This window comes from Mus caroli, unplaced genomic scaffold, assembly GCF_978045245.1.
Source record: "Mus caroli unplaced genomic scaffold, Mus_caroli_1 scaffold_20, whole genome shotgun sequence".
NCBI lineage: Eukaryota > Metazoa > Chordata > Mammalia > Rodentia > Muridae > Mus > Mus caroli.
The window spans coordinates 25290841-25313715 of record NW_028227275.1 but is presented as its reverse complement, the minus strand read 5'-3'; the positions used below and the strand labels follow the sequence as shown (position 1 = coordinate 25313715).

The 22875-nt window shown below is 41.8% G+C and overlaps 1 protein-coding gene across 2 annotated transcripts; it reads left to right on the top strand.

Annotated features, from left to right (window-relative positions):
* The first annotated feature begins 264 nt into the window (after window positions 1–264).
* On the top strand, window positions 265–22726 carry Rpp30 (ribonuclease P/MRP subunit p30). Of its 2 annotated transcripts, XM_021151968.3 has the most exons (11): window positions 265–401; window positions 1657–1712; window positions 2914–2970; window positions 3311–3385; window positions 5482–5553; window positions 11341–11430; window positions 17641–17757; window positions 18291–18320; window positions 18717–18754; window positions 19338–19417; window positions 21309–22726. In XM_021151968.3, the coding sequence occupies exons 1-11, from the start codon at window positions 320–322 to the stop codon at window positions 21416–21418; spliced, it is 807 nt and encodes a 268-aa protein (XP_021007627.1). In that variant the 5' UTR covers window positions 265–319; the 3' UTR covers window positions 21419–22726. The 2 variants fall into 2 exon arrangements, with proteins under 2 accessions (XP_021007627.1, XP_085690053.1); XM_085833927.1 differs by lacking the exon at window positions 3311–3385.
* The last annotated feature ends 149 nt before the right edge of the window (window positions 22727–22875 follow it).

Genomic DNA, 22875 nt, shown 5'->3' with positions numbered 1-22875 from the left:
TGACATCAGTATGCTCTATGGGTGCCTTTAAAATGAATCACTTTGCATTGCTCTATGGTAGGAGCATGGGAGATTTGAGCCCCATCAGAGAGTACCAAACATTCCCGTTCAAATTATGAATAAGTGAGGCTGTAGGTCCCAACACACTAACTTTGGCTGGGTTCTAGGGAATAGGAAAGTCTCTGCAGACCCAAGACGACTGAGAAGGGAAAACTACAAATCCCAGAAAGCTCAAGGAACAACCTAAAACTCCCAGCATGCCTGAGGGACAATACGGCGGCTGCGCAGACTGGCGCGCGGGTGCTCCTGGGATGTCAGCATGGCGGCGTTCGCAGATTTGGATCTAAGAGCGGGCTCAGACCTGAAGGCTTTGCGCGGACTCGTGGAGACTGCTGCTCACCGTGAGTCTACTGGCTTGGCTCTGTCCCCCACACCATCCAGCTTTGTTTGGTAGTTTTTTTCAGGCGCCATTCGGGTCTCTCGTGTGATCTGCCTGACGTCCCTAGAGGCAGATAGATAATAGAATAGCTGCAGTATCACCGATCCCCTGGGTGAGAAACTCGGGCTCTTGACAAAGCTGTTGCTGCTTGTGTTTGCCCAGTCATTCGTGCAGAGGGAGAGAACGGAGGCCTAAGGGGTCGAGGCATTAGCATAGAGCCTGCGAGCTGATGGATGATAGGAACAGGGACTGGTCCCCTCAGCCAGTGCTTTTGGTATCAGCCCCCTTTGAGACACACGGCATCTGTCAAATACAGAAAGCTGGGAAGGAACTGCTGTGGGAGCTTAGAGAATGGGAAGGGCGTTACCTTATTTCTCTCGAGCATCCCAAGTGCCTTGATGATGAACGTTGATCATGTGAGCTCTCACCTGGCATAGGGCCTGCCAAATAATAGATTCTCAAATCCCTTCGAGAGGAAGGAAAGTAGGGGGTTATTGGGCTGACTGGGAAGAGGAAGGGCCGCTATTTTGTCATTGCCATGCATTAGTCTTTTAATATTAACACCCTATTATCCTGTCAGTATTTTTAGGCAACTTAAAGACGGGAGTCGTGATTTAAATGTATTGGGGACAGGGCACTTGTCACAAACTGTTGTGATGGTAAGGCAAGCCTGTAGTGTCCCTCATCTCTTATTGTAGAGTACCTCAAAAGAGATGTGAGGGAGTCACCACTCCATTGCTCTGTAGGAAAGGGAGGAAATGTGAGGGGGATCGCAGAAGAAAGGAATGATAACGAAGGTGACAGAAAGACATAAAACTTGAGTCTTTAGCATTGTATTAATATGAACCGCAGCCTAAATTATGTGCCTGGCTTCTAAATATGGCAGCTAAGTATGTACACTCTTCTAAAATGCTGGTGCTGTTTCACTTCATTTTCATGACACTTTAAAGCCCTGTCTGCTGTTAACATCATGTGACAGGTGAAGAACCTGAAACTTCACCTTAAGTCACAATAAACAGTAGGGCTCAGGATCTGCCTCTACCCCGTCCCCTTATTTTCCAGGTCTCAGAATTGAATCCAGGACTCTGTGTATGCCTAGCAAGCATCCTGACACTTAGCTACATCCCTATTCTCATGCCAGACTCTTGAATCTCTTATCAATATGATCATTGTGAACAAGAAAGAATATTTTTTAAATAATCTATTTTTCTTTTCAGTGGGATATTCGGTTGTTGCCATCAATCACATTGTTGACTTTAAGGAAAAGAAACGGGTAAAGTAGAATTTCTCGCGTAATTGGTTGCTAAATACAAGTGTGTATAAATACTTGTGTCTGTGTTGGGAATATGGATCTAGAGACAAGTGTAAGTACTAGTTAACTGTTCTTGTTGCTATGACCACATACCTGCAAAGCAACTTAAGGAAGGAGGAGTTTATTTTGCTTATCCTCTGACAGTATAGTCCATCATGGCAGTAGGAGCGTGAAGTGGCTGGTCACAGTTTCTCCTCAGTCAGGAAGCAGAAAGAGACAAATGCTGGGGCTCTGCTCACCTTCTCCTTCTTTAGTTAATTCACTCAGACTCCCAACCCATGAAGATGTGTTTATTTACTTTAGCAATTGAACATATATTCATACAAATGATTTTTGTTTTGTTTGTGAAAAATTCTAATGCAGAATAAGGATTCCTAATGTTGTGTTTATTTAACTAAGTTACTTTCAAAGATGTTTAAAAGTACATTGCCATTAAATGAACTGAAAGCATGGCATCTTGTTTACTGTGCCATGGTCTCATGAACTCATTGATTGATTTCTCTCCTTGATAGACTGTCAATATGTATATCTCTTTTTAGGCAAACAACTATATGTGTGTCATTTCTGTCTTTAAGATTTGCTTTTGGTTTTGCGGGTTGTTTTGTTTTTCCTAATAGGGTTTCTCTGTGTAGCCCTGGCTGTTCTGGAACTCACTCTCTAGACCAGGCTGACCTTGAACTCAGAGATCCTCCTGTCTCTGAGTGCTGAAGTTAAGAGCATGTTGGCATGTACCACCACCGTCTGACCTTTACTCCTAACCTCTGATGTTCTTAGCATCTACTCTTAACTTCTGCTCTCTAGTTTCTTTCCTTAAAAAAGAAAGAGAATACCCTGGAGAGATGGCTCAGTGGTTTAGAGCACTGACTGCTCTTCCAGAGGTCCTGAGTTCAATTCCCAGCAACCACATGATGGCTCACAACCATCTGTAATGGGACCTGTAGCCTTCCTCTAGTGTGTCTGAAAACAGCTACAGTTTACTCATATACATAAAATAAATGATTCTTAAAAAAAAAAACTAAAAAAGAAAGAAAAACAAAAGCTATTGAATACTAGAAGTTAGCTTTCTTTGATCCCCCCCACCCCCTTGAAAGGCACTTAAAGTGTTTTGCTGTGCTTCATTCCTTATCGTGTAACCAGAGCAGCTGTGTCTCATTTGTTGTAGGAAATTGAAAAGCCAGTAGCAGTTTCTGAACTCTTCACAACTTTACCCATTGTACAGGTAGGCATTGTGTCTTTTAAGTCTGTTCATTCAATTCAAACATGCCCACCTTCACCTGGTGTTCTCTAATTTAAGCCTCACCTGCCTCCTCCTGCCAGGCAGTTTCTTACTGCCCATCAGGTCATGCTGGGTACCCTTCCTTCTCCAAGTCCTATGGCTGTTACATTCTTCATCATGTGATACTGGATAAACTTAGTGTCTTCTCCTGCTGTTATAAATTCCTGTAGAACAAGCATGCTTTATAATTTTTACTATTTTCCACTGGTAAAAAGATAATGACTCATTTGCGCTTTATCTTTTTTAATAATGTTTGTTTGTTTGTTTGTTTGTTTGTTCGTAGGGAAAATCAAGACCAATTAAAATTTTAACTAGATTGACAATTATAGTTACAGATCCAGCTCACTGTAATGTTTTGGTGAGTTTATTATTTTTTCTCCATTTGCCTCTTAAATTATATTAACCAATGTTAACTATTGTTCTATTCCATCTCACCCTATCCTTTCACCCCCTGTATCCCTCAAATCCATGACACCTGCCTGTGTCTCTTGTGTGTAGAAGCTGCACAATGTGTGACTCTTCCAAAAAGCTAACAGGTGCCAACAGACAAACAAGGAATATCCCATGGTTCCAGCATTCAGGGCTTGTACATTTGAATATATTTTTTCATTCTTGTGTATATTATCAGGTTTAAGGTTTTCCTGTTAAACAGTAAATGTGCTTTACTGGTGTATTCACCTATCCTAGACCAAAAGTATTTTCTTATATCTGGCATTTTAATATATACTGAGCAGTATTTTTATTGTGAGCTTGTGTGTCACAGTCATGTGAATTACCCACAACATATAAAACAGTCTTATCTAGCTATGTCTACCAAATAATAATAATAGACAAACTAAACTAATTCCACTGAGTGTTTTTCTTATGATAAAACACCATGGCCAAAAGCAACCTGGGGAGAAAATGTTTATTTCAGCTTACAATTCAGCATCATATTCCATCATTTCATTAAAAGAAGTCTGACCAGGAACCCGAGGCAGAAACCTGGAGGAAGTGATGCAGAGGCCATGGAGGAACGCTACTAACTGTCTTGCTCCTCATGACTTGCTCAATCTGCTTTCTTTTTTTTTTTGTTTTTTTTTGTTTTTTTTTGTTTTCGAGACAGGGTCTCTCTGTGTAGCCCTGGCTGTCCTGGAGCTCACTTTGTAGACCAGGCTGGCCTTGAACTCAGAAATCCGCCTGCCTCTGCCTCCCAAGTGCTGGGATTAAAGGCGTGCGCCACCACACCCGGCTCAATCTGCTTTCTTAAAGCACCCAGGACCACCATCCTAAGATGGCACTGCCCATAATTAGCTGGCCCTCCCGCATCAATCATCATTCAATAAAATGCACCACACACCAGTTTGGTAGGGGCCAAACTGATTCCCTCATCCCAATTGGTTCCCTCTTCCCAAATGCCTCTAGCTTCAAGTTGATAGTAGGCAGCATAATTGACCTCTTGTCAGCTTGACACACAAACACATCACTGGTAAGCCATTACCTTTCCTTTCTTGTTCATCCCCAGGATCTCATATGTGTAATAGTATTGTAATATAAAACATTCCAACTTGGGGCTGGTGAGATGGCTCAGTGGGTAAGAGCACCCGACTGCTCTTCCGAAGGTCCAGAGTTCAAATCCCAGCAACCACATGGTGGCTCACAACCATCCGCAACGATATCTGGCGTCCTCTTCTGGAATGTCTGAAGACAGCTACAGTGTACTTACATATAATAAATAAATAAATCTTTAAAAAAAAAAAAAAACATTCCAACTTTTGAAAATCCCACAGTCTTTAAACATTCAACACTTCAAAAGTTCATTCAGCCTCAGCAGGCTGTGTTGGCACACACTTCTTTAATCCCAGTACTCAAAGTTCAAGCTTCTCTAAACTACCTAAAAGTCTCCCTAAACGCAAAGTCTTTTTACTGTGAGCTCTGTAAAATACAAAATAAGACACGTTCTTTCTTACTCCAAGAAACTGGGCATCAGCTTGTCTCCGTGTTTTCCTTCCCATACAAACTAAGCTGCAGGCTTACAGCTCCGAGAGTTTAGTCATATTTTTATAGTGGAAAGAAGTTTCTACTTTGTACAGTAGAAAGCTGTCTCGGGATTTACTCTTCTATTTTTTAAAAACAACAGGTAATTTAGCATTTCTCTATATTCTCTGAATGGTTACAAATTTGGATTAAAAAGGATGTTTGTTCCCTAAACGGCTCCCATCTCTTTACTTGAATCAGTCATGGAAATCTAGCCACGCTCTCTGACTTGTAACTGTGTGCTCTCCCATGTTAGCTCTCGAGTGAGTGCTGGTGAACACAGGGACTTGCAGCCAGGTGTGGGACCTCACACCTCAGCACTCAGAAGGCTGAGGCGGGAGAATTGGTTGAAGTTTGAGGATGGTTAGTATTGATAGACGACCAAGCATCTTTTCATATTTTTTGTTACTGGATGATAACATTCTTTTTGTCTTATAGAGAGCAACTTCATCAAGGGTCCGGCTGTATGATATTGTTGCAGTCTTTCCAAAGACAGAAAAGCTTTTCCATGTAAGTGACAGGTGAAACAGAGTAACGTTTTCTCCTTAGATATAAGTGTGTTGTTATACCACAGTGGGTGCTCTGTTCATCCCGCTTCCAGCTTCATTTCTGTCATTGTGATAAAAGAACCAGGTAAAAAGCAACAGGGAGAAAGATGAGTTATTGCCCATCACTGTGGGAAAGCCAGTGCAGGCGTTTCAGACAGCTGCTGACATGTCTACAGTCCGGAGCAGAGAAGACTGCATATGTGTGCACGAGGTTGCTTGTGTAATGCTGTTTCTCCATTCTGAAACACTTCAAGACCCTACCATCACCACCCCACTCCCTGCCTAGGGATTAGTCCTTCCCACAATGGACTGAGTTTTCCAGTATTGATTGTCTCAATTAAGATAATTCCCCATTGACATAATCTATGGCCAAATCAGTGTAGATAAGTCCCTCATGGAGACTCTTCCCGGGTGATTCTAGGTTTGTCAAATTTACAATTAAAGCTGATGTCAGGCCCCAGCTGTGAACTTAGAACTTTGTGTTTGCACTCTAGGTTCTGGGATTTCATAGGGCAGTGGTTCTCAACTCTCCTAATACTATGACCCTTTAGTACAGTTCCTCATGTTATGGTGACCCCTAACTATAAAATTATTTAAATTACTATCTGATAACTGTAATTTTGCTACTATTATAAAGTTGTAAATATATGATATGTAGGATATCTTATATATGACCCCTGTGAAAGGATCTTTCAACTCCTGTCTAAGGGGTTAAAACTCATTGGTTGTAAACCACTGTCGTGGGACCATATTTAAGTGGCAGATTGGTTTGGTTTGGTTTGGTTTGGTTTGGTTTGGTTTGGTTTGGTTTGGTTTGGTTTTAGCCATCCTGATAGACATTTGATGGAGTTGATGTGAAATAGCTCATGAGTTTTCTCCTGTTTCTTTCTCTATACTTTGTTCACTTAACATTTACCCTTGGCAAATTCATCTCTTTTACTCCATGACCACTGCACTTTCTGTTCTTACTTACTCCTACCAGTGATAGAAGAAAGGGCAAGCCCCTCTCTGGTCCAGCTTCCTCCTCTGCAAGCTCTGAGGTGTAATCCATAAGCCAGTGTGAGTGTCAGCCCTTAGTCGTCCAGAAGTTCCTCAGAATCAATCACATGCCATATGATTCCCCTGTGTACTCTTGAGAGCCTTTGTGAGTTGAGTTCCTTTTGTTCTCTTAGAATTGACCTTTTGTTGCTTTTTCAGAAGAGCAAGAAGCTTAGCTCACTTTGTCTTCAGGATAGACTGCCCCTGTCCTTTTAAATGACTAAAGTGGGGAGAAAAGCCTGAAACACTTTTTAAAGGAGTATGTTTTACTGACAGAAATGAGGTATAATTACTTTTAGATGGAGTTATGAATGTTTACCTAACTAAGGTTCAAAGAGGTTCTATCTGCCAAAACAATAATGCATGGAAGAATGCTGGTCTTGCATCTTTTAATCTTACACCCATTTCTTTAACTGTACTATTTTCTTTCTTGTTGTTTATTTTTAAGATTGTAATTTAACTGTGTTCTCCCTTCCTTTTCTTCCTCCAAACCCCTCTTCACTCAGTTTCAAATCCATGACCACTTATTCATTAATTTTTATTGCACGCATATTATGTCTCTAAATATAACTTGTTGAGTCCATATATAATGTTACTTTGTTTTCGGGCTGACCATTTTTCGGGAGCCTCATTTGGCTCCTCTGACCTCTTGAATTTAAATGTTTCAAACTGTATTATTTGGTGATTAAACTTTCTATCAATCCAAACGTTCAATTGGCTCACTCAAAGAACTATGTGATGCAGGGGCACATGCCCATGTTCCTGGCACTGGGGAAGCTTAATCTAATATTCCCCAAATCATTAAAACAGTTGAACTATGTCTAAAATAGTTTTAGAGCTAAGTATCACAGTTTTCCAGAGGCAGCCAACACTGACTTCCTCATGCATCTCCTCAGAAATACCTCCCCACCACAGCTCCCTGCTCCATCACTCCAGGGGCAGCTACTGCAAGCATTCGTTTGTGCTTTTTCAGAAATATTCACCTACTTCTTGTTCCCTTTCTCCCTCTTTCCTTCCTGTCACCATGCTTTTTGTACCTTACAGTATATGAGTTCTGTAATTACAAAGAGTGGCATATTCTGCTCTTTAAGAGACCAATGGAAGGGAGTCATACAGGGTTTCTCTGTATAGCCCTGGCTGTCCTGGAGCTCACTTTGTAGACCAGGCTGGCCTCGAACTCAGAAATCCGCCTGCCTCTGCCTCCCGAGTGCTGGGAAGCTGACCATTTTTTAAGCACATCTTTCTTCCCTGAGTTTATCCAGTAGAGGGAGCCATTGACTAAGGAGGCTGAAACGGTGCTCAGCCTTAACTGCTAACTATGTTAACCGAGGGAAACCCTGCAGAGCCATAGCTTATCTAAGATGCCTGTGCACACACAAACCACAACACCCTGCCTTTGTTGGCTTCTTTTATGAAATGCAAGAGTGTATTAATTCTCAAGTATTTGTGATAGGTTAAGGAGTGATTAAGCAAGTAGTCATCAAAGATCTCTGAGGGCCAGGTGTGGTGGCCTTACTACCAGAACTCCATTACCAGCATTTCAGAGGCAGAAGCAGGTGGATCTCTGTATTTGAGGCCAGCTTGTTTACATAGTGAGTTCTAAGACAACCACCACCCCGGGCAGGGAAGTAGCTTTAAAACGTTCTGATCTTGTCCTGCTCCTGCAGTCTTTCAGACCTTGCCTTTGCAGGACGATGTGAAAGATGTCTTCATGCATCTTCCAAGGTAGCATCCTCAGGACATGGTCTGAGTCTTTCAGCTTCAGATTTCGCTGGGGTAGTTATTAAATGACAGGTTACTAGCTCTAATCTATTGGATGAATCACTGGAAATATAGCCTCGCCAGCTCCGTTTGTGGTAGTTTTTAGATGACTTCTGTGCACAAATGCATTTGAGAGGTACTGTTTATGGGCGTCTCTGCCTTGGAAAGCCTGACTTTTCCTTGTGTGGAATGATAAATGCTGACACCAATGAAAGATACCCAGGGTGAAGGGTGACAGACCTACTACCCTTCTGGGTCCTGTGTGCCATAACAACAAAATATACATATGCTTGGATATTTTCATGGTGACAAACTTTTCTTAAACCATCGTAGATTTCTCTGTTCCTCTCCCCAAAAAGGTTAAAGATGGCCAAGTAAATTCATATATAATCTACCAATTTCCTGAGAAAACTGTGATACTTAGCTCTAAAACTATTTTAGACATAGTTCAACTGTTTTAATGATTTGGGGAATATTAGATTAAGCTTCCCCAGTGCCAGGAACATGGGCATGTGCCCCTGCATCACATAGTTCTTTGAGTGAGCCAATTGAACGTTTGGATTGATAGAAAGTTTAATCACCAAATAATACAGTTTGAAACATTTAAATTCAAGAGGTCAGAGGAGCCAAATGAGGCTGTCCTCTGTGGCTGAAAGTTCTTAGCAGTGATGTCCTTCTCCCGGTGCCTTCCCCATAGGTCCGTGAGAGGAAGACACAAGCAATGCATGAACTGGGAAGTAACCCAGTTCAGCCTTACTAGGGAGTCATTGAACAGAGTTCTCATTAAAACTAATTAGGTTCGTGAGAGAGAGTAACTTCAAACGCACAGGAGTGTGTGTATAGAAACCAGGCCTTCCAGAGGCAGCCAACACTGACTTCCTCATGCATCTCCTCAGAAATACCTCCCCACCACAGCTCCCTGCTCCATCACTCCAGGGGCAGCTACTGCAAGCATTCGTTTGTGCTTTTTCAGAAATATTCACCTACTTCTTGTTCCCTTTCTCCCTCTTTCCTTCCTGTCACCATGCTTTTTGTACCTTACAGTATATGAGTTCTGTAATTACAAAGAGTGGCATATTCTGCTCTTTAAGAGACCAATGGAAGGGAGTCATAATTTACTTAAGTGGAATGGAACAGTTTTTTATTCTGTCCTCTTTTTTGTGATTGGCCTGGCAGTGACCGTTCTTGATCTATTGTCCCTAGCCTTTGTGGAATTTATAGCTATAGAATATAATCCTAGAGTCTCTAAAATGTATGTTTATAGGTGATAGTGCTGGACTGAGCATATCAATTTCAGTGGTTACCGGGGCTGTGGCTCAGTGGGAGAACACTTGGCATTCTCAAGACCCAGGTCTGATCCTCAGCAATGTCGGGAAGTAAAAGGGTGGAGGCTCCTGCCAGAGTGCTCCTCACTGTGTTACCAGAAATGGACAGATGCTGAACTCAGCTCAGTTCCTCTTCAGAGCTTTTCTCAGTCACTCTTTGTGAGTTGACAGCTGGAACAGTCGAGACGTGCAGATTCTTTAGGAGCCAAGGGCTTCTGTCAGAACATCGTTTCTCAGGCTTACCATGGGACTACGACTGTGTTCAAGCCAGACGGTCTCTGGTCACCACTAAGCCATGGGGCCGGGGCAAGAATGACTGAAGCTTGACATTCTGAGGAAAATGGGTGCGATATGACATCTGTCACTGCTGAAGAACTGTGCCCCTCTTACCAGTATCACCAGTACCATCTGCCCTGTTTCTTACACCACCTTTCGCCTATTCTTACTACAGACACTGACTTAGCAAGAATGCATTGGCTCTCTGGGTAGAGGTGGTTTAATAATTTTTTTCTTATGTATATATTATATATTATAATATATATGTATATATTATATATAATATATATAATAATGTATTATATATATATATTCTCCTGCATATGTTCATGTTCATCACATCTTTGCCTCATGCTCACAGAGGCTAGAAGAAGGTGTTGGATCCCCTGAAACTGGAATTATGGATCATTGTAAGCCATCATGTAGGTTCTGGGAACTGAACCCAGGTCCTCTGAACAAAGCAACAAATAAATGTTCTTACCTGCCCAGTCATCTCTTCAGCCGCAGAAGTAATATTTTCCACATGGTACAGAACAGCCAATTCTCTTTACCTCTATAAATCTGATCCTAACTCAACAACTCATTCATATGTAAGAACGTATATATAAAGTAGAGGCTGAAAGATGGTCATCTCGGCCTCTTCTCACTTGCATCTATAACCTTTCAATAGCTTCACTTTCCTCTATAAGTATTTTGTTTACCTTAGGGGCTATTCATTTATTTTCTATGTGACATATACATGTACTTTCACAACTCTTAGAGGTGGGTGCAGAGAATGGCTCAACACACATGATAAAATGCACTTTCATTCGATTCTCTCAGCTCAGCTTGAACTCTTTGTTAAACTGTTCCTGTGAGGATATGAAGAAAAGGCCATCAGCTGTGCCGGGCTATTTCTTAGCCACAGAGTAGTCTGGTTGGAACTACAAGCCTGGCTAATTCCTGGCAGAAAAATGCTCTGGAGAATGGTTTGCACAGAAATGCACTATGCATGCATTCATCCTGGCCTGCCAATTCCTCAGATTTTAGAGCAGTTACCTTCTGCTCTCTGGAATGATTCAATGTAATATTCTAGATACTGACCCTAACTGACCAACTCATTCCTATATAAAAACTTAGAGTTAGGGGGCCTTCAGGCCCTGACTTTTGAGAATTAAACCATCCAAGCCACGCCTGAAAGAATAGTAAACAGCTGGCCTTATAATAGGTTTATTACAGTTCAACCCAGAGCAATCATGACATCTTCAGAGTAAGCCATTCTATGTATGTTTCTGTGTATTGGGTATGACCATGGCTCTCATTCCAGTAAGTGCTATTTTTCTGTTAATCTATTTTTTTCTCCTTGACAGGTTGCTTGTACACATTTAGATGTGGATTTAGTCTGTATAACTGTAACAGAGAAATTACCATTTTACTTCAAAAGACCCCCTGTTAATGTGGTAAGTATTGCTCTTTGTGTTCTGAACTTGGATCTGTAGAAGTTTGTGTCTTCGATTAGAAAAGAGACAGAAGAAACCTATATTCTTAGGGAACCAGAACCTGGGTAATTGGTAATTGGAGCAGTTTTAGAAAAGTTTTGGCTTTTCTAAGCTGACCAAAAGAAGAAGAAAGCAAGCTTAATATAGAAAGTATCTAAGGTGGGGGCTATAGAGCACCTCAGTGGATAAAGTGCTTTCTGTGCAAGCATGAGCTCTTTAGTTCAAATCTCCAGCACCCACATTAACACCAGGCAACATGGCAACCTGCTTTTAATCTCAGTGTGGGGGAAACAGACAGGAGCAATCTGACTAGCTAGACTAACTGAGTCAGGCAGCTCTGGGGTCAGGTGTGAGGCCCTGCCTCAGTAGACAGTGTAAAAAGCATTGAGGAACACCTCGATGTCTACCTCTGGCTCCCATACATGGCACACATACACACACATGTGAGAGCACACACACACACGGGAAAGGAAAGCATCCTAGCTGAGTGTGTGACACTCCAAGCTACTCAAGAGGCACTTAAGCTAGAAGTTCAAGACCAGCAGCAGAGCACTTAGACCTTGTCCCAAAAGGCAAGAAAGAAGTCAGTTAACTATTGAGATGTGTTTTGAAAAGCTTAGGAACTAAAATATATGATAAATATTTCTCAAATCAATATTTAATAACAAGAGATACTTAAACGTCAGTATTGATATTAAGATGGAAAAGAAAAGGTAAAGACGCAGAAAGTCCTTGAGATACAAAATGAAGTGCTGTGAAGTCAGGAGGGAGTGGTGAGTGAGATGACAGTGTGCACTGAAGCACGCTTGCTCCCAGAAGAATTGTTACAACGGGGTAGCCAGGTTTTCTCCCTCTTGACATAGACTTTTTCTCATTATCCTAATCTATAATTTTCTCTTTTATACCCTCATCTTTTATCTGCCATATTGCCTTCTAAGTCTCACACCCAGCTCCACCCCTCACCCCCACCCCTGTTTCAATTACCTCACACCAGTAACTGACTCAGTAGTTATGAGGTCAGTGCCACTGGGAACTATTTACTTCGCTGGCCAAAGCCTACAAATATTGTTTAGCATAATGACTTCCAGAACTCAGTTATCTTATCAAAAACTATTATCCAAGAAAAAAGATTTAGCAAGCATTCCGAACCCCAGGTTAACTTATGTCAGGAGTCAACTATTATTTCAAAGTGGACAGTTTCCTTACTACCTGTAGTAGAATCCTTTCTTCTTCACTTTTGTCTCCCTTTTCTCCTGTGGAATTTCTGCTTGATCCTGAGGATTAGGGACAACAGTGAGGGGAGTGAATTGTCTGTTGGGTGTGGAAAATGTAAGATGACTTATGTTCTAACCCTAAGTGTATACTGCTAAGATGGTTTTTGAAAAGTGCCCAAAATGTATAGAGAAAACCATCCAACAGCTCCTCTGGCATGCTGCTGAGCCTGAACCCAACCAGGCTGGTGGTGGCACCTCTAAATATCCAGTCACCAATCCTTGGAGTGGGGAATCTATGGTATGCAGCAGCTCACTTATCAAATGAAGGCCGCCAAGCCATCAAGCTTCCCTCACAGGCTTCGGACAGGTGCGCGTCCTGCCTGTCAGGTATGACCTCTGTGGTCCACACATGGGAGCAGCTCCCAAGAACTTGGGACTTAGCTACCGTTAGGTACAAAGGCTCCAAGTTTATGGTCATCTTGTTGGCCTCGTGTATTTATTTTTCCTGTCTTCAAAAAGCAATCTCTGCCTTAAAAGTTTGGCTCTTGTGATGAAAGGATGGACCATCTAGAGACTGCTGTATCCAGGGATCCATCCCATAATCAGCTTCTAAACGCTGACACCATTGCATACACTAGCAAGATTTTGCTGAAAGGACCCAAAGATAGCTGTCTCTTGTGAGACTATGCAGGGGCCTAGCAAACACAGGAGTGGATGCTCACAGTCAGCTATTGGATGTATCACAGGGCTCCCAATGGAGAAGCTAGAGAAAGTACCCAAGGAGCTAAAGGGATCTGCAACCCTATAGTTGGAACAACAAGATGAACTAACCAGTACCCCGGAGCTCTTGTCTCTAGCTGCATATGTATCGAAAGATGGCCTAGTCGGCCATCACTGGAAAGAGAGGCCCATTGGACTTGCAAACTTTATATGCCCCAATATAGGGGAATGCCAGGGCCAAAAGAATGGGAATGGGAGGGTAGGGAAGTGGGGGGCGGTATGGGGGACTTTTGGGATAGCATTGGAAATGTAATTGAGGAAAATATGTAATAAAAAAAAAAAATCTTCCACTAAAAAAAAAAAAAAAAAGTTTGGCTCTACTCTTTTATCAGCCTCAGACTGCCAATGCTTTTCACAAAACAGCATTCCCAGAATTAAATAGTGCAGCCCACTGTGCATATTTTTTGGTATATTTAATAATATTTTCACATTCATAACTAGGAGACCTATTTTCTAGACAATTTACCTGAATGAGCTTATGCATAGTTTTGTGTCCTTGGCTGAGGAGAAACAGTAACGTGTGATAGTCAAAAGTATGAGAATGAGCAATGCACAATATGTAATCCCCCGTGGCCAAGATGCATGTTGTGAGTCATTAGTTAGTTATCAGTGTTGGGCAGGCACATGTGTGTGAGGGAAGCGGGGTACTAGGGTGACATGAGGAGAGTGACCCGGAAGGTCGGCACCAGGACACCACCACCCACCAGTTCTCCTTTGAAGTACAGAAAAGTTGCTCTTAAGTGCTTGATATTTCTGACATGATTCCTACCTACATTTTCAGTTTAAGAATTCTGGAAAATTTAAAAATTTTACAAGAGGGATATACAATATTTAATGGTATGATTCTGGTATGAACATTTTGCACGTGTTGTTTAATAAAAGCTAGATGGCGGTGTGGACAGAAAGGCTGCACAAGGTTACATTTAGTCTTCATTTGGTATAGAAGCCTGCAGAGAGAAAAGAAAAGCCCCTATTCGTTTATTCATTAGAGAGAAAAAATTAGAAACAGGTACCTATATTTTCATTTGGGGCAGAATATATATATTTATATATTTTCTATAGGTATGCCAAAACAGTAAGTACATCATGGTAAACTTGTGTGGTTCATGCACACCTTACACACATTGAAAATTTAGTAAAACAACAATTGTCACTTGGCAATGGCCAGAAAATTGAGAGAAATAAAGGACAAAGCCATGATCCTGGCATTCTTTTCAGTAGCATGGACCAAAAGACATTCCTTCCCTCCTTGCAGTTTATATCAGTTATTTTCATTGCTCAAATGTCACAGAAGCAATGTCACAGAAGGAGGATTGTGGGGACACAGCCCATCATGGTTGGGATGGTGAGGCGGCAGCAGGCAGCTACTTGGTGACTGCAAGGCAACCGGAAGGAACATAGAGACACGGGACAGGAGGCAGGGTGGTCTACAACCTCAGCAGCACACTTCCTGTAGATAAGCCCTACAGTGCCACCAACACGTGGCCTTATGGGAGACATTACCCATTCCAAGGCCAGCATGGCTGAAATCAAGGTGTGAGCAGGCTGTGCTTTCTCCAGACACTACAAGGAGCCTTTATGTGAGTCGTCCTGGCTAGTGGTGATCTGTTGACCACAGTAGCGCCATTCTCTGTCTTTGTTGTAAACATGTGTCCCTTTGTGTACCAGTCACCTCATTTCATCACACCTACACTGACCCTATCCCTAGTGAACGTCACAGTCTGAGCTACTGCAGGTTAGCAATGGAGCATATCTGTTATGGATGGGGACACAGTTCAGCCCACAGTACCCAGCCGCCCCACTCTAGTGTTTATCCTGCTGATAATTTGAAACAGCCCGTGTCTGTTAGTAAAGACTTTCTAAACACTGTGCCTGTTACACCTCTATAAGTACTAGGCAGCTGTAAAAGACAACAGAACTTACAAGCTGACATGGAAAGGCTTTCAAATCAGGCAAGATAAGACTATATCAAGCCACATTTTAGTTAGAAAAAAGAAAACATGACACGTATTCACAGTTGTTTATATTTATGTGACAAAACTGGAAGAACGTGGAAGAAATAAATGGAAGTGATTACAGCGGGGGCGGGGGGAGGGGGGGAGGCAGTACCAGCAGATGCAAGGGGGACTCACTGTTTCCTTATGTGGCTTTGGTCAGGGAATTGGGAGATGATGCTGGAAGGCTGTCTATCCTGAGTTCAGCGGAGGCCCTTCTTCTTAGGGCAAGATGTCAGCATGCTACTTTGGAATAAACTATCGGTTTCCATCCTTCCTTCTCAAAAGCTTAGCTTAAGTTTTTAATACATGGAATTTTATTACTAGTATCTCCTGATCCAGGCGTCACATGCTGTCCTTGGTGACATCATTGTGACTGTTATTTCTTAGAAGAAGGAAAAATAAATAAATAAAACCCCTCATCATCTGCCTATTCAGGCACGTCTGTTCAGACATGAGAACAAAAGCCAATCAGGCAGGCACTGTCATTCTCTGTGAAGACATTATTATGAACAATCACATGAATTGAGCTTTCAGCAATTTACATAAAAATGCTCTCAGGAGCAGGAGACCAGGTAATGACTGTATTTTTATTCATCTAAAATGGTAAAGTTTTATGAAAGAAATACTCAACAGCCTTCAATACCAGATTATCTTTAATTTCTTTCTCAAGAGTTTTCTTAGCAGTTTTAAAGTGAACCTGATTAATGTACCAAGACCAGAATCCTATGTGAAAGAAAATAAGCCGGCATTTCTATCCTGTTTTCTCCATTCCTCTCTCTCAAAGGGAGTTTTTATTTTTCCTGTAATTCCCATACAAGTTGAAAAGTTTAAATTCACTCACCTAGAGGCACCCAGGGATCTGCTCATCCAGTGCCATATTGCTCACATCCTTTCATCCTGCCATCTTCCCAGTGGTTTACATCTGCAGCTGGAAGAGTAGGGAAATGTGAACTGAGCTCCTGTGTCTAATTCATTTTGGCAAAAGACATAGCTGAGGAGTTAGCTAGCAATGTTTTTCTTTACCTGCGGATTTCCTTCACCATGTTCATCCCAGTTCCTAGATATTTCACAGTGAACGGTATCATGCGTGGCCTCGAGTTACAAGGAGTTGTTATACCAGCTGTGAGAAGACGAAAGCTGGGCAAGGAAGTGAGGTGCTTGTGTAATTATAGTGCCAGATCGTTGCAGCAAATGCCATTCCTAGAAGGAATACAAGCCAGAGAATTCAAAGTGGAAAAAGATGTAGGAAAATCTACACGCTACTAGCCTTAAGACCAGAGGACAAAATGAAAGAAAGGTGGGGGTGGAGCATGGAAAAGGAAATGTCAAGGAAGGAGAACAGAAGGAGCTTTGTTGTATACCTCTAGGTGACTTCAGGCCTGTGAGATCAGTCCCTCGGGACCGAGCAGTGAGATGCATAGAAGCTCACCTACAGAGACTGACACCGTTCTGCCTGGACGGGGCCAGTTGTCCTCCCCGTACTTGTTCAGTGAGCCACTATGACCTACATGACTTTAGCAAGTTCCTGTCTGATTCTTACCTCCATCTAAAACCCCCTCATGTTTCCCCTTGCTTTCAATGAACCTTAAACAATGTTAAATAATGTGGGGTGGGACGTGTCTGTGAGTCTTGGCCACAGTGCTTATCTTAGTAGCACTGTTCTTCCCACGTAGCATTCTGTTAGCCATGGCCGTCATTGTTCAGTTACTCATCTGTGTGTAGTAAATGACGTAGCTGTGAGGTTCCCCGATCCCGGTCCTCCGGCCCTTCAGATCTTCATCTCCTTTCTTTCATTCCTGGGTCAAGTTGCTTGGCTCTCTGTTGGCTCAGATTCCCTGCATAGGGAAGCACACACATCCTTTTCTTTGGACCAGGTGAGCAGTAGCCCTGTGCACGTGCACACTGCACACACTTGGCTGTCTCTGCCTCTGCAGGTCCTGTTTGTGTAGGTAGCTTCCCACACTGACATAAGGTCTGTCATGAAGTAGACCTTCATGTCTGTTTTCTCACTTTGGATAGGGGCGCTGAGCTGTGGGCCTGCCTTTGTTTAAGCCAGTTGCTTGCCATGTAGGAGACATGCAGAGAGGGGGAGAAGGGAGGTGGAAAGAGACTTCAGAGGGAAGTAGGTAATGTACTTGTCTTTGACGGTTTATACTTTGTCTTCTTTATTTCTGGTAAAGGCAATTGAGCGAGGCCTGGGCTTTGAACTTGTCTATGGTCCTGCTATCAGAGATGCAACGATGAGAAGGTACACAATCTCCAATGCCCTCAATTTGATGCAGATCTGCAAAGGAAAGGTATAGTTCCAGCCCAGAGGATGCTTTCTGCTTCTGACGGTTTAGTAGGGTGTCCGTGCTGTCAACTGATTCTGTGCCTTCAGCAGAAAATTCTCAAGACACTAAATTCTTCAGTTTCAATGAGCTTGACGAGATCTCGTGAAACCTCCCAAGGGAGGAGTAAGATAGGGAGGAAAGACGTGCCGAAAGCCTCTAGTTTTGATAGGGGATTTGGAGTTTGCCACAATGAAAAGACTTGTGTAGATAATAGTTGGTTATCTCTGAGTGAGTTAAAGTTACAGCTTTTAATTCATCCTCACTGAGATTGATTTACAAAGTTTATTCTGCTGTTTTTAAAATTGGCTGCCTTGAGTGTGACTTGAGTGAGAGCTTTTGATGCTTTCTCATTCGTTATTTACCTTATCTTTATAAAATAAAACTTGGTATTTCAGCCTTAAGTGTTAAAACAGAGTTGCTGATCATTTGTTCCATACAATTCTTCAATTATGTTATTAATTATCTAAGATTAATATTGCTCACTTTCTGTTTTATAGAATATAATTCTGTCCAGTGCTGCAGAAAGGGTAAGCATAGATGGAATACTTTGTCTCAGCAGTTACAAAACTTGATTACACTTTTAGAACACCTGACAAGACAGTGAGATGAACTGCCTCTTAGTGCTTGTAACTGATTTGCCAATGGTAATTGCGAAATGTATCCCATTCATTTTGCCTTCGGGTTTTGACTATGTATGTTTATATTTGTGAATTAACTAGAATAAAGTGATTTTATTTTTCCCTTTACCTTGTAAACAACCCTTTATATGGTTTATTATATATTTTTAAAAACTTATCACAATTATAAGGATCTTAATTTATGAAATTTACTTATCTTTGGATACTTAGTTGTACTTACTATAAATAATTAAGATGTTAATAACATCTCATATCTCATTTTATTTTCCATTTTTCTTATTTTAGCCTTTGGAAATAAGAGGACCGTATGACGTGGCAAACTTGTATCCTCTCAGTATTCTGTTTAAAACTTGTGTTCCTATTGGGCATTGATCAGAAGACAACTTCAGGAAGTAGTTCTCTCCTTCTACCTTGCGGGTCTTGGGCATCCATCCGAGGCCACAGGTTGCCAACAGGCACCCTTAAATGTTAAAACAGAGTTGCTGATCATTTGTTCTATACAATTCTTCTGAGCCATCACGTTGAACTAGAATTTCCCTTAGCAAAATGTAATCAAAAGTGCTATTATAATTTAGCCTGGTGTTTTGTTATCATTTAATTGTAAGTTTACTGACCAGCAGTCTAGGAAGTCAATCACCACTAGTTGTAGCTTTCTTCTTCTTCTCCTGGTGTTTGGATTAAGCAGCAGAAGAGAGAGACAAAGGACTGTACAGGACAAAACGGTTAAATGAGGCTTCTTGGGTACAGGTCTCAGTCAGGCTAAGAACTGCTGTAGAATTAGTCTGTCTGCCACTGTGAGCAGGTGAGCTGCCCCTCGTTTGTGTTTGTGTTTGTGTTTGTGTTTGTGTTTGTGTTGTCTCATATCCTTGGCGGACTCTGGGTTGAAGTCTTTAATGACCCTATCAGAGGACTGCTGTTTGGGCTTTCTGAAAATGATGGCAAGGCTGCTGTGTCCACAAATTGCAGAGCCGTATTTCTCCATGGAGGTAAGCATGTTGTTATTTATAGTAAAATCAGAATGGTCTCGTTAGAGGCAGGTTATCATCAGATAATTGGCATACATGTGCTTTAACTATCCTTCCTACAGAGTTCTTATAAGGGTGTCTTCTCAACCAGTTCTAACCATATACTGTTCCTTGTCCTCATTTCAGGCCTTCCTCTCTGTAGTGTGTGCATTGTATGTAGTTTGCATTACAGAATGACTGTTGAATGTGTTCTTTCAAACTACACACTGTCCCCAGCCCACATTTTCAGAGGCTTTTAAAAAAAAAAAAAAAAAAAACAGAAACGTCGGTGGGCGGTGGTGGCGCACGCCTTTAATCCCAGCACTTGGGAGGCAGAGGCAGGCAGATTTCTGAGTTCAAGGCCAGCCTGTTCTACAGAGTGAGTTCCAGGACAGCCAGGGCTGCACAGAGAAACAAAACAAAACAGAAACATCATTTTTTTAAATCCACCTATCTAAACTCAGTCTATAACTTTTGTTTTTATTATAACTCAGAATGTTTCTTGTTTTGGTTTACATGATCATGTATCTACGGTTACATATTTTGTGTGTGTGTTTCCCAAGGGGCTGGGGGGTGGGGGATGTCATTGGTTATGTAAAAATATTATACTAGGTTACATAAGGCCATTTTTTGCAAGTCTAATAAATGTGCTTTGAGCATATGCCCTCCACCCTCCTTTCTCACCCCCATTGGTCTCTTGTACATATTCCCTGCCACTCAACACCCCTCACAGCTATTAGTCCCCACACCCCCCAGATCCCCACTAGTCCTCTTTGTGCAGGTTCCCTTCCTAACCTCAGACCAGTCCTTCCGTGCATGCTCCCTCACACCACCTCCCATTAGTCCTCTTGTTCGTGAGACAGTTCCCTCTGACTCCTGGACTTCTTCCATGGTCTGCACATGTACGGTTTGTGTACCTGAGTGGAGTGTGAGGCCCACAATGAGGCAGAGCCCACTCCTCCTGTAGCTCTGCTCTTCCTTCCTCCTCACCGCGCCCTTCCCCCAGTGTCACTTTTCAGTGTTTTCCTTAGTTCATCAGGCGGTGATTGTCCTGTGTGCCTTCATTCTAATATGTCTATTTGTAATGTACTTACCCAGCATTTTGAATATTTAAAAACCACTGCTAAGGATTTTATATACTGCATATGACAGTGCCTGGCCTGTTAACATGTACTTAAAACAAATCTAAGTTGAAGTTCAACTCTACTGCCAAACTGACCGGAGCATACAAAACAATCCCTCTTTTTCCCTTCATTATTAGCATACATAAAGGATTGGTAAGCGTGAGCTTGGTTCTGTGTTCTGCCAGCACGCATGTTAGATGGCTGCTGGACATTGGTACATTGTACATTGGTAACCTAGTGAGAGTGATGGTGTGTGCTGTAGAGTAAGCTCACCACAGCCCCTGCTGTGGGAGCAGCGAAGGTGATTCCTGCACCCGGGCCTGGGATTTCTCTTATGGTCTTTTTACCATACATAAAGCAGATGCTAGACCAATGCTTATGGCTGGTTCTGACTGCATCAGATGGTATGGAGAGAGCAATGGAGAATCCCTGCTCTGCAGTTTATCTAAGAGGAAACCCTTAGGAACAAACTAGATGGTAAAATACTGACCATAAATGGCATCCGCACCCGTGAGAGCTCTCTGTGGTTTTCCTATTTACCGGGCTATAGGCCAAAGAAAATGGGGTATTGCTGGCTAGACCAGCACCTGTGATCTCGGCTCTTAGGAGGCTAAAGCAGGAGGATCAGAGTTGGCTGGACTGAGTAGGGAGTTCAAGGCCAGCCTGGGCTACTTGGTGAGATCCTGTCTCAAAAAACAGCAATAAGTAAAACTGTTTTATCTTTATTCAATGTGATTTCTATTTTACAGAAACTAGAAAAACTGCTTTTGGAATTATTTCTACAGTGAAGAAACCCCGGCCATCAGAAGCAGATGATGAATCTCTTCCAGTGTGCAAGAAAGCTAAATGTGAGGACTGAGACGAGTCCTGAGTCTCCATCGCACTGCCTCCTCCCCTTCATAGCTCATCAGTCACTGCAAAAATAAAACTCTGCTGAGTTGATATTTTCATTAAACTAGAAACCAACAGTCTATAAAAACAACTTTATATTCAGACCATTAAAACAGCAAATAAAACCCAGTGAAGCATTTTTTAAAGACTAACAGCTTAATTAATTTAGATATACTTTAAGAGAAAAACTATTTTATCCTTCATGTGAATAATGAATAATAGTAGGTACACTGAAATAAGATGTGTATTGTAAGACATTGAAAACTAATAAATTAACATTTTTCTACTTGGTACATACGGATTTTAAAATTTTACTATCCAAAAAAGGTAGTTATTTTGAAGACTTAAGCCCTGTTATGGGGGTGACGTTAGCCAACTGATTATTTTTAAGCTCTTTTTTTACTGCTTGAGTTAAAGCCTTCCTAAAGGACTCCTGAACTTGTAAAAGCAGAAGGATGCTCGTAAGAGTTACTTGTCCCCTCTATTCGCTCTCTCCTGCCTTCAAATTGTCTTTAAGATATAGTCCTCCCTTTAGTTAGAAATCCCTCAATAGCTAATAGTGATTTTCCTAATTTCTATAAGGTGTAAAGCATTTGGCTCAAATTTAAAATTATATATATACACTTTGGAAATAATTTTCAATAACAAATTCATTAGACTGAGTAGATAGCCATTTCTGTAAATATCTGCATTTATGCCATATTGATGTAAGGACCCCCCAGGGATGTGGAATTAACTGAAGGAAAAAAGATGACTGGTGCTCTGAGAAAAGCAGTGTGTAAAAGGGTGCTCATGCCAGCTTCGCAGACATAGGTGCTGAGCTCAAGTACTAACACGTAAGCACATTGTTAGTGAGTGAAGCTTTAGTCCAGATTGTAAGGCTGTCTCAGTGCTTTGTACTGCCTTTTCCTCTCATAGTGATAGGAGAAGTAAGAGAAATGAATATTCAAATAGATGGCAAAAAATATGTAATAAAAACCAGTACCTACTCTTAATTTTATAGGTAGCAGTGAAAATCCTTGACAAGTATTATGTGTGGTGGTTCCCAATTATGACCGAAGCAGAAAAATCACATGTTTGAGGCCAGCTACAATGAAAGAGGCAAAAATAGTGGGAGAATATTGTATAGGTTCATCTGTGGAGTTTGTGCACACATATGTAAAGCATAATTATAACTGTAAATCAAGCATCAGTGACTGTTCATTGGATACTCCCCACAGAAACCAGCCTAGACATCAGTAGATTAGTGAATAAAGAAAATGTGCATCCATGGTGATCATGAACATCGATGATCTAGCGTCACTGGGAGACAAGTCCGTGGCCTGACCGAGAGTAATTAGAGTCGTTAATTGAGGTGGGAAAACACCCTGCGTGTGAGTGTCACCATCCTGTGGGCTGAGGGCCTGGATCTTCATAAAGAGAAAG